The sequence below is a fragment of the Amphiura filiformis genome, chromosome 2 (genome assembly GCF_039555335.1).
Source record: "Amphiura filiformis chromosome 2, Afil_fr2py, whole genome shotgun sequence".
NCBI classification, from domain to species: Eukaryota; Metazoa; Echinodermata; class Ophiuroidea; order Amphilepidida; family Amphiuridae; genus Amphiura; species Amphiura filiformis.
In genome coordinates this window covers 22,755,859-22,776,253 of record NC_092629.1, presented here as the reverse complement: position 1 = coordinate 22,776,253, position 20,395 = coordinate 22,755,859, and the positions used below count along the sequence as shown (strand labels likewise).

General features: G+C 36.0%; 1 protein-coding gene across 1 annotated transcript in view; it reads left to right on the top strand.

Annotated features, from left to right (window-relative positions):
* The window catches only part of LOC140139111 (ubiquitin-like modifier-activating enzyme 6), a 58,002-nt gene that overhangs the window by 10,639 nt on the left and 26,968 nt on the right, over window positions 1-20,395 (top strand). The window contains exons 3-15 of the mRNA XM_072160896.1: window positions 6,537-6,565; window positions 7,320-7,414; window positions 7,725-7,917; window positions 9,324-9,446; window positions 10,028-10,151; window positions 10,290-10,399; window positions 10,918-11,051; window positions 11,255-11,468; window positions 12,539-12,600; window positions 13,512-13,665; window positions 13,922-13,999; window positions 14,207-14,255; window positions 14,757-14,786. Of these exons, the coding sequence (XP_072016997.1) occupies window positions 6,537-6,565; window positions 7,320-7,414; window positions 7,725-7,917; window positions 9,324-9,446; window positions 10,028-10,151; window positions 10,290-10,399; window positions 10,918-11,051; window positions 11,255-11,468; window positions 12,539-12,600; window positions 13,512-13,665; window positions 13,922-13,999; window positions 14,207-14,255; window positions 14,757-14,786 (1,395 nt within the window). The remainder of the gene's footprint in view (window positions 1-6,536; window positions 6,566-7,319; window positions 7,415-7,724; window positions 7,918-9,323; window positions 9,447-10,027; window positions 10,152-10,289; window positions 10,400-10,917; window positions 11,052-11,254; window positions 11,469-12,538; window positions 12,601-13,511; window positions 13,666-13,921; window positions 14,000-14,206; window positions 14,256-14,756; window positions 14,787-20,395) is intronic.

Sequence of the window (20,395 nt, the reverse complement as noted above, 5' to 3'; positions counted from 1 at the left end):
CTCTGTTAAGATTTGGTAAATCAATCAAATCCAGATAGATGGTCATGCCTACCAAACTATGAAGTCAGTCTGGATGATCTAGCAGGCATCATATTTCACACAGTATACATTGTCTTTGGTCAGGAGTTGGGAACAAGAAAATGTTGATTTTCCAAGTGACACTTTATTGACAGTGATGATGCAGAGCCTGAGCCAAACAGAGCTGATATTCGCGCGTCCACTTCTAAACAACGGAGGTCAAATGGAGACCTAAAACATGTATTTCCAAGTCGCTGAGCAATGAACCGCTACTTGGAGGACATTATCTCAATCTCCAACACTCGCTCGATAGAGCAGACAATGTTGTCACCGCAGAACTTAACGATACACAAAACCTACTGGTCACAAGATCAATGACATAATAGGTGAGGGACCAAGTATTTTCGTTCATATCCCAATTGAATTGCCCGACTTTATCAAACCAATCTTCAGATTTTTGAGTAGAGATTTGAATTGGTCATAGTCAGCGAGGATGCTTTTGCCCAGAGATTATGCTGTCATCAAACACTCTTCTTGATCCAGTCCTCTGTCATTTCACTTGCCTCAATTTGGCTGGCACCATTTGCTTACATTGTTCATTGTCTTTTTTAGCCCTTGGACACTGAAATATCATTCTATCGATCACAAAGGATCCATTTCTTAGATTAGCGAAAGACTTAACCATGCATTCCTCGCTGTAGAGCTGAACTACCCGGTGATCCAGCAACACTTTGGCGATATTATGGCTTCATATTTGCTTCTCCGCTGTTATATGGTGAGCTGTTATGAAGCTGAAATGACACAATCGACACCATATACAGTCGTGCCTACCAATAATATAAAAAACAAATGCCTTGGTGCGGTACATTTAACATAATGGTGCCTCATGTACCATTATAAAATGTATTATCTGAGGTGATTACTGCCACTATTAATCATATCGCTTTCTAGAGTAGAGATTCATAGTCTGCGAAATGAAAACACCTAAAAAGACACATTACTCAATATATCAATATAAATGGCTCACTGTCCGCAGAAAGTCTTTTTTTAAAAGGTGATTTTGGCGGCCATTTTGAATTTTTACCATTATCTAACCTAAATATTCATTTGGCCATTATAGAAATGGAAGATTTGGAATTAGCAGCCTCAAAAACATATAGGAAGACATATTACTTGGTGCTTTTGGCCTAAACCTATACAAAAAGTGGCAAAATCTTGAAAAAACACCTATTTGGGCGGCCATTTTGAATTTTAGCCATCTAGATATTCATATGGCCATTATATTAATGGCAGATATGGAATCAGCGGCCTCAAAAACATGTAGAAAGACATATTACTTGGTGCTTTTGGCCTAAAACTAGTCTAATAGCGGTAAAATCCCTGAAAAAACACCTATTTTGGCGGCCATTTTGAATTTTCGCCAAAACCCGACCTAAGACTTCATCTGGTGAAATTTTTTTTGACAGATTCTTTTTTCTGATGAAATTTGGCCATAGAAAAACTGCTTCCTGAAAATTTTTTGGGTCAGTGCCCACCCCTACTACAATCAAGATATCGATAATGTAACAAAACAGTGTTTTCTCAAGCAAGAGTCTTGAAAATGTTCCCCTAAAACGGGCTTTTAAAATTTAATCGGTACTGTATTTGGTTCTTCCCCATGGCAACATTATTTCTTTGTTCGATTTGTAGTACAATAAAAAAAGAAGAAAACAATCACTCGGTGTGGTTTTATACGGGGCGCACATTTGAAAAAAAGTCAAGGAACGCGTTTTTGATCTTGTGAGCACGGTGCGTAAAACGGCTTTAAATTTATTCTAAAAATTTGTATAAACACACAAAAAAAGTTAAGCTGCATCCAATGCACCAACATTTCACTCGCTGCGATATTTGATTACTGAGAAAACTCTGTTTAGAGAACAGCTTTATACGTCTTTTATACGTTTCTTCGTGTAACCTTAACCAAAACAGGTCTAGTTTTGGACAGGGCATGGTCTCTCAGTGGTTACGGCCTTGGACTCATAATCTGAGAGCTTGCTCGACGTGCCTGGGTTCGATTCTCCATCCCACCACCGTGTTGCGCCCTTGGGCAAGGCGCTTTGCCTCGCTTGCCTCACCCCACCCTGGTGTAGTGGGAAGCTGTTTTAGGTAGTTTCAGTCGTTGTACTGATTGACCCTGTGCCACTTGTAGTCTGCAAACGTGGTTCCGACATATTCTAATGACTGCGGAATAATATAAATGTAAAGCGCTTTGAGACTATTTACGGCATAAAGCGCTATATAAATATCTACATTTTTTATATTTTTAGTTGTTTGCACTCTCTCAAGTTGAAGTCAACAGTGCAGGACATTGCAGTGGTCACTTAGTTTTACAGCAGTCATTCATCAACTTTTGTTTAACGATCACTATAATTATAATAACACTGGACTGAAATACAATTATAATACATACTATTTTATAGTATGTCTATTAGCACAATGCTTCGAAGACCTTCCCCTCCCAGGAGCTACCCAGCAAACACAAAAACGTTTTTAAAACGCTTTAAATAAGTTATATTTTGGGTTTTGGTTTAGGTAAATACGTTTTAATAACATTAAAATGTCGGGTTATATAAAGGTCATGAAACGTTTTGTATGAAAACACACTACAACAATATTTTAAAAATGTTTTCGAAATGTCATTGTAAACTATTTTTGCAAACATGTTTGGCCAAATATTTTGTCAACATTTAAATAACATTATGTTAAAATGATTTTTACAAAACGTTTTAATAACATTTAAATGTCGGGTTATATAAAGGTCGTAAAAACATTTTAAAAACGTTATTGTAAATATTTTGGGCAAACATGTTTTGCAAAAAACGTTTTTATACCCTTTATATTGCCCGACATTTAAATGTTTTCTGTAAAACATTTGTGTTTGCTGTGCAATAAACTACCAACAAATGTTTTTTAATGTTATGAAAACGTTTTATACCATTAAGTACCCTTTATACCCGACATTTAAACGTTTTCTGACAACCTTTTATAACCTTTTGCGAATGATGTCAAAAACGTTTTGTGTTTGATGGGTATAGACATATCTTCTGACCTAGTGGCACTTCCCTGGTTCTGACTTCTTTCCTTTACGCGCAAATTAATAGCAACTGCATTTCAACATGAAAGGGAGGGTAACAGTTGAAGGTCTGCGAAATTTTACCTATGCATGATATTATTAATAATATCATATTATAACGTAGCTCATCTTAAAGAACAGTTTCTCATTTAAACATGTGAGTACATGAATAATTGCAATTAAACACTGCATATGTTCACATCAAAATTCAGTGCAACTAGAAACAAAATGATCATTCATCAAATATATTTAATTTCAAACATTTCTTGAACCAGCAAAATAATGTCATAAATAGACTAAAAGTAGACGCCTGCAGACAGGATAAAATTGATTTGAATACAGTACTATGTCACCTGAATTCGCATTATTAGTTGCAGTTTAAAGAATATTTACCCTGTTCATTCTTCTAGATAATTCATACAAATCATTTTCACTGTATTCAAATTCACCATTTTCTCATATGATACATTGCCTTTTGCTTTACTATGTTATTGTCACCTTATAGGCCCTATATTAAACATTCTACCACGTCAATAAAATTATATAGGCCTAGTAGATACCAAAACAATGTCTCTAACTGCTGATTCAATCTACATGTATATGGTCGAATCCAAACAAAAGTGTCCACGGGCCAAAAATAAAAGTCCGAAATAAAAATGTCTCCACAATTTTTTTCCTTTTGCCCATTGATTGATGACATATTGGCCTTATAGGAACCAAAAGTGCCATTACTAATCTTGAAAAATAAATCCAGGACGTGTGATAGTAAATGTGGTATCAAAACCCAATGTTACCTACGAATACCACTAGGATGCTTTCACTATCGCAATACTAATCAACCTAAAACAAATGGAATATTCCCATTAACGCTTTTTTCGTGTAATGTAGACCACAGGGTGTCAGGAAAATGCTAGCTCAACCAGAAAATATTTGTTTTTATTTTTATAACGCGATCAATATGATCTTAGTTAATTTATGCTAGTTTATTTTTTATTTTTTTGTTTAGGTCAGTTTCTGTATTTTATTTATCAAATGAGTATGAATCAATTTACACATTGTATAAGAACGAGTAGGATATATGTTTTCAAGAATATTAGGAATTATAAGCATACACCTAACGCTTTATACAATGAAAAGGTGAACAAACCCGGGTATTCGTAGGTAACATGAGCGATTTAACAATATCTATATTGAGTTTAGAGGTTTAAAGTTTGCTATTATGGTAATGAATTAATAAAATGGTAGTTTTAGATCTCTTTCAGATGGTACGTCCAAATGAATAAATGCTATTACCTTAGATCAAAAATTTTTGATGCTTTTAGCAAGATTTTGACCACTTCATTTTGATATACAAGTAGTTAATCAGCAATTTTACATAATAAATAATTGTTGAATGAATCCGTATATGGGTAATAATAGTGTCCTGGGGTACCGCTTAAAGTTTTGACAATTAATTTCCATTGGTAGCGACACTTCATTACACATGTCATGTATTATGCTGTATTCGTAAGTAACATTTCAGTATTTGTAGGTAAGAATTAGACTTTTGGTGGATATCCCAATCAAAACTTCATTTTATAAAGCACTTTGAATGTATCATTTTCTTTATGTGCGTTTATTGATACTTTAGACCCTATCATGTATTAATAATGTCGGTTCACAGCGGTTGAAAGAGTATTGAAGTAAGAAACAAAGGCACTAAAGTGACTTTAATTTGCTTAATTGCACACAACTCGCTTAAATCCGTTATTGCAGACTTGTGAAGTCCATCTTGGAGTCAGTTACGTCTTGTGGCCTTTCGTTTGAGGGCAACTACAATTAGCTTTATACCAGGGTCCATCATTATGTTGTCTAGATCATGAGACAATGAGAACAGTCGTTTTTTTCATGGTATTCGTAGGTAACCTTAGCGAAAACGTCAAAAGTTACCTTCGAATAAATCAATTTGGACACAAATTACTCAGACACCAGAAGGTCGGTAAACATTTAAAATGAAGCACACATGACAGTTGACAAATCCAAGTATTTATCCCTTCTAATCTTCTTTGAACATGTTGCAGCTGATTTTTCTTTCAAATGAGCAGACCGTCGTCTATTTCAGTACATATTTTTCAACCAATAAGCCGTATTCAGTTTTGCATGGTGGGCATGTATGTGAATTCACAACTTTCATTGACATATGATTTGATAGCAAACATACAGGCCTTCGTTATGTACCAATATGGGCATTGGCATGAATGGCGGTGTTTCACAATACTGTCATGATGTCAAATTGTATTCGTAGGTAACATTCGGTTACCGAAATTTACCTACGAATACTTGCTTTTATTGTTGACATCAGAAATATTTAAACGCAGGCTATTGAAACTTGGTAGAAATAAAGAGTGTATTACCCTGCACCTATTGCTTAACTATTGTTTACTATTCTCTCACTTTGTGGAAATGACACAGCTTTTAACATGTATTCGGAGGTAATGCATATTTTTTACCAAACCTACCTTTGTGCCATTTAGAATTTCTGGCAGCTAAACACACTAATAAAGATGCCCGAATGCAATGCATTGCAGTATTGGACATATCAAAGCTTGTATCAATTGCGCATTTATTAGTGATTTCCATTTTTAAAGATATATCTAGTGCTATGAAAAATTGTATTCGTAGGTAATGTAAAAAATACCACTCAAAAAATGATCACAAAAATTCATAATTATGTACAAATATGTAAAAAATTGAACAGGCAATCTTTGAATACACACCTTTCAGGAAATCATTTAGATACAATCCAATGACTTCTTTTCATAACTGATTTAGACGTTTTTAAAAATACTTTAAGAAATATTTTGAAAAAATGGGTAAAAATAGCATGTTTTGGGGTCTCTGTGTCTAAGTTTTTCACAGAAGGGGGTCTTATTATATATGGCGCGAAGCGTATGATCAAGGCGAATAAACACAATACAAAAATGAATGTCAATTGATTAATACTTTTAAGTTATGGCCCTGAACATGCCGTGTACACTTTTCGTTGGATTCGACCATATCCATCCCAGGGCTCATAATTATTGCACAGCCCCTTACTAGCAAATAAAGTGCTGGAATGGCTAGGTTTGTCAAGGTTTTGACACTACAGAATGTATATACTTGTATATGCACTTGTGTTAACTTGAAATCATGACAAGTTATCCGTCTGATGATCGGTATCATACCCAATGATCGTAAGTGAGAGTATGCTGTGAAACTAGTAGTAACGGTTGCCTTTTCCAGAGGTCTATACTTTGAATTTTTTCTACTCTCACCTGTAATGGGTTTGAGCACTTTTAATTCCAAAGTTAGTCACCTGAAAAATAATACTTGTTATATAAGTCAGCCTTATCTACTTTGTATATATATATGATGTTTCTCTTTTCAGCTAAAAATGTTATTCTTGCTGGAATTAGGGTAAGTTGTGATCTAAAGTAACATGTTAATCGGTTATGCTGTAAGAAAGGGTTTGCGAAGACTATCGTTATATCCCTAGCCATTAAGGGTATACGATGTATTGTTGGTCGAAGCAACTGAAAAAAGGAGTTCGCAGCATCTTGCGAATGGTAGTGAGCTTTAGCTTATTGCTTATTCATAGCGAGCGTGTAGAAGAATTCAAATATCACCGATATACCTTTATAGGTCCTGTGGTTCTTGAGTTATGTTGTAAAGAGGGCTGAAACAACAACACTTTTGTAAAACGTACATAACTCATTAACAACAATAAAGTAAGCAAGTTTTCAAAGTATATGATTTGTAGCATGAACTTTTGCAAAACAACCAAAGTGTTATTTTTCAATAATGTATTGATTCAGATAATGGTAATCGGGTTTTTGGCTGCTTCGACCAACAATACCTCGTATACCCTTGAAGAATAACATACGTTTTTATGTTATGATGTTCAATTCTCATTGTTAGTTTTGCATGTTACGCTACACGATTAAAATCAATTAAATTAGAGGGATCTTGTAACATTATATTGATTTTGAATCGATTCGGAATTGGCGTATAAACTGCTTATTACTTGCATTTAAAAATCGGCATTGAAATGTAATTTTACGCATGATCACTAATGATATGAATAACACATCAAACATTTGCCAAAATTAAAAAAAGCTTACTTTTAATAACAGTGATTCATTAGCTTTGATAGACAATTTTGTTTTTGTAGTCCATAACTCTGCACGACGATAAGACAGCCATGTTAGAGGATCTGAGCAGTAACTTCTTCTTGAAAGAAGATGATATATCGATGGGGAAAAACAGGTAATTGTTTGGCGCAATAAATACATTATGTGTAACTTATAAACTGGTATATTTCCAACAAATTTACACTTGCATCGTTTGAATTTTCACAGCTGCAATAAACCATGTGATGCATTGGAGCGGATATTTTTAAATGTCCACGTCCAAGGAGGCATGATCAGAAAACGTTCTCGTCAGCATGGTAGTCCACAGTTTCCCCTTTCGGTGGCAATGAAAGTACATAATGTGTGGCGGCAGTTACATGTATATGGCTATTCGGGTGTGTCATTTTTCCCAATCACAATAGTGTATCATGAATTTTATTTTCTAGAGCCGAGGCCTGTAAATCTGGACTTGCAGAGTTGAACCCATATGTGACAGTTAAGATCTCTACACTTAAACTTGACAAGCAAACAGATCTCACGTTTTTGTTGGATTTCAAATGTGTTGTGATTACCGAATCATCTCTCAGTCTTCAACAGAAAATAGACGACTTCTGCCGTAGCCAGCAACCGCCGATACAGGTTTGTTGATGTCTCCGTTATTTTACAGGTGTTTAATTAGTATTTCTTCACAGTTTGATATATGTGATGCGATCAAGCAAAATCAGTCGGAACTCGGAACATACTGCAGTTACTGTCCGTTTTCCTATACACAATACACAGTGCTCTCACCATTGACGTGTGACCTCAACAAATGATGTATGTTGGGAGAATGGACACTTGCCTAGTTAACATCACTGTGTGAAAAATAACCAGCCAATATTTTATTTATTCCAAAACTTCTAGCAAATATATTTCTCTAACATGACCTAAAATTACAACTAGGTTAGATGTTCAGAAATGGTCGCACTTTTGTAAAATATGAGTGAGGGCAAGGCATAGCTAGCCAACTCCCCGTGTTAATTGAATGGAGATTTGACCGAAAATATTGGTATCGGACCGCTCACTTCTGAAGGATGCCACAAAAAAACGGTAAAAGCTACATTTAAATTATTCTAAATAGGTTCTAGAAAATAAAGTTTTGTAACATGTCCTAAATTTTTAGCTAATTTAGATGTTTGGAGAGGGTCGCACTTTTGTGTTTTAGGAAGGATATGTAAACGACAGATAACACCAAAAATATGAAGAAATTATTTCCAAACTGTGTTAAGTCAACAATCATTATGTTGCTCATTTTGAAGAATGCTGGTTAACAAAAAGCAGGTCTTTGTGTCATTTCGTGAACAATGGTACACATACCATTGTTTCCTTTCGTTTCCTTAATAATCGGTTACCCAACTGAAGCTGTAATACCAGCTTTATTGCGATGTCGCACATTGAAAACAGACACTTGTACACAACCAGAGAAGATCTGATTTAATCAGTTGAGCTGCTTCAATGAGTGTTATCTTGGTTTAATAGCTTTTAATGGGGTTTAAGTCCTGCAAAGGTCGAGATGAATTCTACTGTAGACATGACTGCATCATGAATATTGATTTCGAGACATAGCCAAACAAAGGGACTATTTCCTTTTGTTTCCTCATGTTTTTGAAAGTCTTTAATTGCTCATATCTTTGGAACTGGTTTGTCAATTTCATTGGGGTTTGCTGCAAAATCCAGCTTTGTAAATGCTTTCTACTATCCTATAAGAAACTGAACATTTAATATCTCCGAGTTCCAACTGATTTTGCTTGATCGCATCACATATTATTCTAGCCACGCTCTGAAAAAAAAAAGATAAATAAATAATATTATTCCCACGATTGTTCTGGACGTTGTTACGTTGCAATAATCAAATATATGAGTTTTCACCGTTTCTTGCCAAAAACATATTTACAATTATTACCAGCCACACTTCATTGGATTATGTCATCAACGTATATTCATTAAACGCTGTACGACAGATGGGTATTTTATGACGGTATGCATTGGTCTAATTATCATTTTAGTTCATAATGGCCGATGTGTACGGTGTACATAGCTATGTCTTTTGTGATTTTGGCGATGAGTTCACTATCATTGACCCTGATGGATTTGACCCAATCTCATTTCCTATTGAATCCATTACCAAGGTAAGGCCAAATAATTTTATCTTTAATTATGTCGAGAAAACACAAAACCTGGCGTTCTTTGTTACTAGTTATTGACTGGGTATTTCTACAGAGAAGAATAAAGAAATAATACAAAAACCCCTTTAACATATCTAAAAATATCCTTACTAGTAGGTTTATATCGAAATCAAATAATTATCAATTTATACAAACACATACTTTCTTTTAAATGGCTTAATTGCACAAATACAGATAAACTTTTTCAAAAGTAATAATAATTATTATAATAGAAATAATAAATATTGCAGAATCTTGTAGCATTTTCAATGCTGTAGATTTGGACAGATGCACCGAAACAGCATTGACAAAATGGCACTTTCTCATATGATTTTAAAATGATTATTATTAAATAGGTGATATAGGATACATACTTTACATTTTTTTAAATTATTTTCCAAGTAAAATAATAATGTATAATAAACAATGTAGGCTATAGTAAATTGAAATCAACTGTTTCCTTAGTCGAACATTGTTGTTCATCATTGTATTAGCAAACATATTGTAATCGATGTCCATATACATGCTCTTACTAATAATTTCAGAGTAATGAATCACAAGTGACTGCTCTGGACCGTCATGTTCATGGATTCAAAGACGGCGATCATATCACCTTCAAAGGCGTGAAAGGAATGAATGCGTTGAATGGAACAACACGACAAGTCAAAGGTAATACGGACTGCATGATAATTACTGGTACTTATCCATGTTGAGGCTTTTTTTAAAGCATGCCGCTTCCAAACTCAACATCGAATAATTTATTTGTAAAATTATGGATCTTATACACACGTATTTTTTATTTTGCAGTGGACTCGCCCACTGTTCTCAATATTGGCGACTTATCGGGAGATGAGTATCAACCCTACATATCAGGAGGATCAGTTACTGAAGTAAAAATGCCAAAATCTGTCAATTTTGTAAGTATGCTTGAAAATAAAATTGGCCCAATGCTTGCCATTGTGCCAACAAGTGTTTTTATTTCTACAGTGTCTTATAAACGCATATATTTTGTATCAGATTTCTTCTATGCAACATTGTGCATTAATTACTATTGCTTGCATTAGTGAATTTAAATTACTAGTAATGTTAATTATGACTCAGTATAAGAAAACATATTCCCGATTATTTATTGTTTCAAGCATTCTTTGTGACACATCATGCACATAACACACGTTATATACCTCCAGTGTTAACATCTAAACTGAAAGAAAGAAAAAACGTCAAACTGAACATTCAGATTTATACTCAATTTAGCACCTTTTAGTCAATGGTAAAGGATGGATATAAAAGAGAGTTTATGGGGTGAATGTTCCATGTTTAGTTGTCAGTGTTGACTGGGCTGGACAGAAATTGGTATGCATGATTGCTTGCACGGGGATCATTTTAAACTGTCATGATGAAAGATCGAAACATGTCTTTTTATTATTATTTCTAGCATTCCCTTTCAGCCGAACTGAAGACACCTTCTGTGGTAAAGATAGATTACAAAAAAGACCCACATCAGAACCATCTGGCAATGTGTGCCCTTCTAAAGTTCGTAGAAGTTAATGGACATCTTCCAATAGTAAGGTATATAAACATGAATCATAACATAGTACCGGCCCCGTGCTGACGTGATAGACCCTTCAATGCACTTACAAACTGCGCTCCCTCATCGTTATTCTAGGGCGTCGCGATCTAAACCAGTTTTAAACGAAACGTGTTTCTTCATGTATCGTCATTACATGTAAACGACATCAAGATTTTAAACAACATTATTTCCGTTTCTTTAGATCAGAAGAAGATGCTACAAAACTTATCGCTATAGCACAGAAACTTAATGGTGAGCTCTCAAACCCAATTAAACATGTCAGCGCGGAATTCATTACAAGTCTCGCCTACACAGCCAGAGGTTCATTTGTCCCTCTTACATCAGCAATGGGAGGCATCGTGGGCCAAGAAGTCCTGAAAGCACTTACTGGAAAATTCAAACCGATTCTTCAGTGGGTAAGCATAGTACAGAAACGGCATAGTAATATACAGCGACAACATTATGAACAGATACGACAGAAATCTCAAAAATTGAACAATGGCATCATTGTTTAATTGTTTTCAAGATTTACAAGATAGAGTAAAATGTTATATAAGAGGTAAAAAATTAATGCAAGTATCCGTATGCGTGCCGATTTCTCTTGAAACCTAGATAACCTAGGTAACACAAAAATGTTCTTAAAACGTTTATTCAAAACTTTTTTGTCGCATTAAAATGTCCGGTTATATTAAGGCCAAGAAAACGTTTTAAAATGTAAAAAAGTGTAAAATACTTTGTGCAACTAGTTCTGCAAAATATTTTGTCAGCACTTGAATTAGCTCCTGATCAGAGCCCTCGCAGTAACTTAGAAGATCAAGTGAACCCTGGGTATAATAAACCCACGCAAAAGTGACTAGTGAAGAAAATGTAAGGCCAATCCCTGCCTGGTTAGACCATTCTGTATTTAAAAAAAATAATACCACTCGACTCATTGTAAAGAGCTTGCCGAAGGCAAGCTACACTATCACAAAGCAAGCTACATAAGTCACCAACAAGTGGAACCACATGCAGTAAATATCACTGTATATCCACAGATATTGGTCCATCCCACCCACCAAACGCTGAAGTTCACTCGCCGAGTGAGAGAGGGCATGTTTTTAATTTTTTCTTTCAATTGGATGGAAAAAAGGTCGGCTTTGGAACAAAGCAACACTTGAATAACAGTCAGTTAAGAATGTTTTGCATCAAATTTTCAAAAATGTGTTTTGAATATTACTAAAACGTTTTTATACACTTTTTATAACCCGACAACAGAAAACGTTTTGTGTTTGTTAGGTCCTACTTGGAAACGTAATATACCGGTAATAACTATTTATTTATTCATAAATATTTCCAAACAGTTATAAGTTTCACTAAAATACCAGTAATACAAGAGCATTTGAAAAAGTACAGTACGACTGGGCTCATTCATCATTAACCAATCTATCGATACTATTAAAATAAAAGTTCGATATTTTGTTCCACTCTTTCTTTCTTGCCGGTATAGTGGTTCTTAGATGCCTCTGAAGTTTCGCAAAGTGATCTACCAGAAACTCCTTTTAAATCCAAGTGAGTTTGAATTCTATAATATTCCATGTAATCCACGGTTGCTAATTGCCATTGGTGCTAATTCGTACACGTTAATCTTAACAGCAATATGTGACCGTTCACCACGATTAAGTCAATTTTGTTTTATTTCGTGTTTAGACAATATATATCATCAGTTTTAAAGGGGCATTTCGTGATCCACAGCCTCATCCCCCCACTTTTCCCAAAAAAAGTTGAGATTTTTACACCACTGGATACCTCTGGCTACATAATGTTTATGTACAAAATATTTCTTGCAGATTAATTCGTTTAGCAAAGATATCGTGAAATTTGAATTTCGTTCTGGTGCACCAGAACGAAATTACAACGCATTGTCTATGGAGCAGTGTATAAATTGTATATGTATGTATGTATGTATGTATGTAGGGGTGTGTGTAGGGGTGTATGTATGTATGTATGTATGTATGTATGTATTAACAAATACTTGGCGGTCCTTCAAATCATCCCCAAGTCAACAAGGTTCAGGAATGTCCTCTCATTAATAATTGTTGGTTAACCCACGACTAGAACAGGACACGAGCTATTTACGATTTCTATACATAGGTAGAAGCTTATTATGCTCTTCAACAATATGGTTAATGATTGGTTTAGCTGGCACATAGAAAATGAGAAACATGTAGCACCAACTTGACGTACATATGAATTCGACCTTTATACACATTTTGCACTGTAACTCAAAATACAATTTGCCGACTTTATCAACGGTTTGTGGTGGACAGTCACATACGTGAACAAAATACATGAGTCGATGTGTCTGTGTGTGTGAAGCAGCATTTGAAATAGAAGCAGTTATAGTGTCTTGAGTGAATTAGTAATTCAAACAATATACATGATATTTCAATGCATTTTAATACGTTTTGCCATTTTTACAGAGGAGATCGGTATGATTCTTTGCGGATATGTCTTGGAAACAAATTGGTGCAGAAATTAGCCGACCTCCAATTATTCATGCCTGGCTGTGGTGCCATAGGTTGCGAAATGCTGAAGAACTACGCGCTATTGGGAGTTGCAAGTGGAAAAGGAAAGGTACGTTGCCAGCCGTTCCAGTCAGAGCATAAATTTAATAAATATTTAAAAAAAATGCTTAAAATCACAACGAATGTCGAGTTTGAAATTGTACTCTGTCGATTGCCTCGCGCAGTTGATACAGTCATACTAATTAATGTTTATTTGAGAACAATCGGTCAATAAATATTGCATCCGATAATGTGTCAATATTTGTTAGATAAGATTGTATAGCTGATATGGTATGAAATAGCTATTTATTGTGTTTTTGTTTCAGATAACGGTCACTGATGATGACTTAATAGAGAAGTCAAATTTGAATAGACAGTTCCTCTTTCGATCTAACCATATTCAGGTATAAAATATTAAAATAATTATTATCATCCAGGGATACAAAATGTAAAAAAAACGAAATATAAAACCTTATGACAAAAATGTGTCAACAATCAGATAGTAATATCACATAATAGCATGTACCTTTAGTGCTCACTACTTCCTAAGACATCTCTTGTAATGTATTACATTTATTCTTTAAGTATTTATTATATGTACTTCATTCCAGCAACCAAAGTCCACCACAGCTGCGGAATCAGCATTGGAGAATAACAAAGGTAAATATAAATATAAATAATTCTTTAATAAATCACCAAGTCTATTTTAAATGTATAAATATAAATATAAATATAAATATAAATATTAATTTAAGTAAAAATAAATTAGATTTTAAAGAATTTAATGGATATAAATTTATGTTCTAAACTGGCTTAAAAAAGAAACTAATAATTTTTCACAAGGTCATATCTTAAAATCCTGTTTATAAAAATGAACAAAAATTACACACAGGACTATTTCAATACTCTTTTTGAGGCCAGTTTATATAAAATAATTTTAAATGATCTCTTTTTCCATTCAAACGGTATAACGTGACGAAATAAAGTCAGATCGTACCGTATGGTGTATCACAATACGCAGAATAAAATAGACAATCTATTGATTACTTTTTCTGAATACTTTGAGTTTCTGTTTCTTTTGTTTTAAGTGTATGGATACTTTCTGTGCACAGTATAGATATGATACTAATGTATATCATATGTTTATGTTTTTTCTTACAGATCTCAAAGTAGAAGCCCTGCAAAAGAGAGGTACTGCATACAAATCATTTGTACTTTTTCCTGCTTTGTTCAATTACCCCATCTCTAGATCTCTCACTCCCTCTCCCTCCCTCCCTGCCTCCCTTCCTCCCTGCTCCACTGCCTCCCTGCCTGCCTGCCTGCCTCCCCTCCCTCCCTCCCTTCCTTCCTTCCTCCCTCCCTTTCCACTCTTCTCTCCCCTCTCTATATCTCTCTACCTCTCTCCCTCTTTCTCTCTTTCTCTGCAACCCTGCGCTATTCTATCTCATTCTCCTGTCTCTTTATATCTCCCGTTCTCTCTCAAAATTGTATTGATCAGGCGTTGTCAAATAATTGTGGCATAGGTGATAACAGCAATTTAATATAATATAGTAAGTAGTAGGTTATTGCCGATTCTAGCACATTTGTGTATTTCCCGTGTAAATCGACCCCAACCACCAAATTACGCATAAAATCACAGAAACCTGTGTAACTGCCGTGTAAATCGCCCCAACCATCAAATACACAGTAAAATCACAAAAATGCTGTGTAACTGCCGTGTACACAGGATTACACAAAAAAACATCCTTGCATTTTTAATTCACCCCAATCCAAATTACACAAAAAAATTCCCCCTGCATTTCAACTTATCCAAAAAAAAAAATGCAGGGGAAAAAATTCCCCTGCATTTTTTTAACCTCTTCATTTTAATCATTTAAAAAAAAATATTAAAAAAATAAATATAATAAAAAAATGGAATCATTCAAAAATCATTACAATATCGAAAAAGAAATAACTCTCGAATCGAAAGTAGAAAATAACCGTTTGTTCGTATTTTACAACAACCAGTGGGTTCAACTCAGTCAAAAAAATCCAAACAAATTTTACAAACCCGTAACATTGCAGAATCGTTACAATGTCGGTCTATGTAAAGAGTTGGGAATTCCGACAAATAAGGGTAAAAAATATAGTTCGGCTTATTACCGGAAAAATAGAGAGAAGTATTGTATGGCTTCAAAAAAATATTACGAAAAAATGAAATCCTCGCGATAATTTTGATATTACGAGGATTTTTTTTTTTTTTTTTTTTAATCAAAAAAAAAGGGTTTAAGAAAATAAAAAATTGTATATAATAAAAGAAGATGAAACGAATACTATTCTTTTCATCGAACGCTGAATGGGAGCGTTTTAAAAAATCAAGAGTGAATATACGGTAAAGGATCTACGAGCCATTGCGAAAAATGCTGGCCTGCAAGGAGATTGGAGACACACCCGCAAAACCGATCTGATAAAAATTCTTCAAGAAAACTATGTCTTAGATCCGCTGGATGCTCCGATACAAAATATCGATGTACCCATTCTTGAACCAACGCCGTATACCACCCCCGTTCCACCCCAGATAGAAATAAAGCCAACGCAAGATTGGTCATTCTTGGATACCCTAAACCACCTCCCAGACGAACCAGATTTCAACGAAAGATTGAAAAGCTTTACAAACAGAAGGAAAAACCTTTCAAAATTCAAGAATTTGAATCCGCGCTCAATCATTTTACGACTCGGTACAAAATCGGTGGACGGGCTAATTATGCGCCAAACACATTTTTAGTAGCCGTCAAGCAACCAGTCGTAAATCTTCTAACCAACACCCGTCAGACAAAAGTTAAAATGAGTCTTCGATGCATGATGGAAAAAATAAATTTGCAAACGGGTGAAGTTGTTGTCAAGGAAGCTGTATTTAGCTCCAGCACAGACGTCAATTTGGAAGCCACCAATCTCGATGAGCTGTACGAAAAATGGAAAACCAAGATCTTGGAGAACATCTCCACATTTCAAAATTCTGGTAGTGGGTGGGTTTTCAAGTCCATCGTAGATCTGGAGATTCATACCGCGAAGTATAAACCGATGAGTGGTTCGTCATACATTCCGCTTCCAAAAGATTTAGCCAAAAAGAAAGCGATCATCAATCCCAAAAATGAGGACAACCAATGCTTCAAGTGGGCCCTCGCTCGAGCCATCAATCAAGCTGACAAAAATCCAAATCGGATAGACACAAAACTTATGGTACAAGCCGAAGAGCTCAATTGGGAAGGCATCACATTTCCAACTCCTACTTTGGAAATTGCCAAGTTTGAAAGGAATAATCCATCAATTTCCGTTAATGTCTTGGGATACGCCCGAAAAAAATTATCCGAGAGGTTGTACAAAAATGAAGTCTACCCGCTGAAAGAAGGTGCTAGCAATCGAAAACACGAAGTTAATCTTCTTTTAATTTCGGGCAAAAATAAGGATGGCTATGACACTCAACATTACTGCGTCATCAAGAGTATGAGCAGACTAATGTCGTCACGAGAGAGTAAAATGGTCATGCTAGATATTATTGTATGCGATGTCTCACGTCCTACATCTCCAAACAAAAATTGGTGAAACATAAAGAGCTATGTCAAAATAATGAAACCGTGAAAATTGAAATGCCGGATCCAGAGAAGGATTCATCTCAGTATTTTAAACATCATTTCAAGTCTCAGAACGTTCCCTTTGTCGTGTACGCCGATTTTGAATCTTTTACAAAACCGATTCAAACTTGTCAACCAAACCTCAAAGACTCCTACACTAAAAAGTATCAGAAGCACGAACCATCGGGCTTTTGCTATTATATCAAGTGTTTCGATGACTCGGTGTACACTCAAGAACCAGTGATCTTCACCAAGGAATCCGAGGACCAAGATGTGGCTCAGATTTTGTGGAAACTCTAGAGCAAAACATCAAAGAGATCTATCAAGAATTCAAGTTCCAAAAGGAAATGATCTTCGGGGAGCAAGAGCGAGATCTTCAAAAATCCACCCACTGCCACATCTGTAAGGATCCACTGACTCCTGATGATAAAGATAATTACAACGTCAGAGACCACTGTCACTATAAGGGAACCTTTAGAGGAGCTGCCCACAATATCTGCAATATGAAATATAGGAAACCAAAGTTCTTTCCCGTGATTTTTCATAATCTAGCCGGATATGACGCTCATCTGTTCATCAAGAATCTTGGCAAGACCGAGGGAGAGATCGACTGTATTCCTTCCAACGAAGAGAAGTACATCTCATTCACCAAGAAGATATTGGTTGATACATTTACCAATAAGGAAGGAAAAGAAGTGGAAGTTAAGCGTGATCTTAGATTTATCGATAGTTTCAAATTCATGGCTGCTGGGTTGGATAAACTTGTCGAAAATTTAACAGGGTATGAAGATGCTATCAAAACCTTTGTTGGAGGAAAGTTTGACACCGTCAAAGATTATAAGAAAGCTTATCGAAAACGGACTGGAAAGAGTCTTACGCATCAAGATTATTGTCATTTGTTGCGAAAGAACAATTGTAAAAATCTTCAGCAGTCTTATAAAGATGAAAGGTTAGACCTTCTCTTGAGAAAAGGAGTATACCCTTACGATCACGTCAACTCTCTCGAGAAACTACGGGAAACTAGTCTCCCTTCCAAAGAAGCGTTTTACTCCAAGCTCAACGAATCGGAAATTTCCGACGAGGACTATCAGCACGCACAGAATGTTTGGAATACCTTCGAGATGAAAACCATGAGGGAGTACCACGATCTGTATCTCAAGTCGGACGTTCTTCTTCTAGCGGATGTTTTTGAGAGTTTTAGGAAAGTATGCTTGAAAAATTACAAATTAGATCCTTGTTGGTACTACACAGCTCCTGGACTTTCCTACGACGCCATGCTGAAAACGACGGGTGTAAAATTGGAACTCCTCGTGGATTATGACATGGCTATGATGATCGAAAAAGGGATCAGAGGTGGGATATCCATGATTTCAACCAGATATTCAGAAGCAAATAACAAATACATGGGATCCGATTACGATCCGAGCAAGCCCTCCAAGTATATCCAATACCTCGACAATAATAACCTTTATGGCTGGGCGATGAGTCAACCATTGCCAACCGGAGATTTTGAGTGGATGACTCCGAAACAGCTAGACTCTTGGGATGAAATCCCATGCATTCTTGAAGTGGATCTGGAATACCCTAAGAAGCTACACGACCTCCATAACGACTATCCCCTAGCTCCTGAGAGAGTCACCGTAAACAGGGTGGAAAAACTCATTCCAAATCTTGGAGATAAGGAAAAGTACGTCATTCACCACACGGCTTTGAAACAATGTCTAGACCTTGGACTCAAATTAACCAAGATCCACAGAGGAATCATATTTAATGAGAGTCCCTTTATGAAAAAAGTACATCGATCTGAATACCGAGCTTCGCAAAAATGCAAACTCGGAGTTTGAAAAGGATTTTTAAGTTGATGAATAACTCGGTTTTTGGCAAAACTATGGAAAACATCAGAAATCGCGTCAATGTCCATCTTGTGAATTCGGAACACAAAGCCATCAAATTAGCCGCAAAACCCAACTACCAGCGATGCACAATCTTTGATGAAAATCTTGTGGCTGTTCACATGAAGAAAATCAAACTGTACTTCAACAAGCCGATCTATCTTGGAATGAGCATCCTGGATATCTCAAAGACAATGATGTACGACTTCCACTACAATTACATCAAGAGGAATTATGGTGGAAGGGCAAAGCTCTGTATGACTGACAGCGTCACCGAAGACACGCCCGTTCTTGTCAAAGATGAGGGCGACGATATATTCATCCGAACGATCGACGATCTGACAGACGTGTATTGGAAAAGGAGAGACGGCAAAGAATATGGAAAGTCAAAATTTAAAGTTTGGAGCGACGGCGGATGGAACGAAATCAAACACGTCATAAGACACGAAGTTGACAAAGAAATCTATAGAGTCTCGACCATGACTGGAAGCGTGTGTGTTACAAAGGATCATAGCCTTCTTGACCATCTAGGTAACAAAATCAAGCCAACAGACTGCAAACCGAATGAAACCAAACTCTTGGTAGGACACCCAATTTACGACAACTTTCGTACTATCAAGTTAGATCAAATTTTACGCGATATCGATAACGACGTGGAAAGAACCCTCGAAGAGAAAAAGGCGCTTGTTTACGGATTTTTTTATACGGACGGATCCTGCGGAACGTACCACTGCAAGCATGGAATTAAACGCACTTGGGCACTGAACAACCAAAACATACGGTATTTGAATCTGTGCAAACAGTATCTCGAGGATCTTGGGTTCGAAGCAAAGATCTTGAACACGATGAAGTCTTCAAACGTTTACAAGCTTGTTGCCAAACGACCCAAAGCTATCGTTGAAGAGTACCGACCGCAGTTTTACGATGAGAGAAAGTTCAAGAAGATCCCAGACTACATCTTGAATGCCAACTACTCGGTTCGATACAGCTTCTTCATAGGATACTACATGGGAGATGGAACCAAGTCTGGCAATGTTGTAAGGTTTTCAAACAAAGGTCAGATTGGAAGCGCACAATTATACTATCTCGCAAAGAGCATTGGTCTTCGTCCTAGAATTGGAGTGAGAAAAGACAAACCGTGCATCTACACGCAACAATGCTTGAGTGCAAACAGACCTAAAAAAGCTGATAACCTTGTTACCAAAGTTGAACTCTTCACATACGAAGGCAAGTACGTTTACGATCTTGAAACCGTGAACGGAACCTTCCAAGCTGGAGTAGGTGAGATCATCGTTCA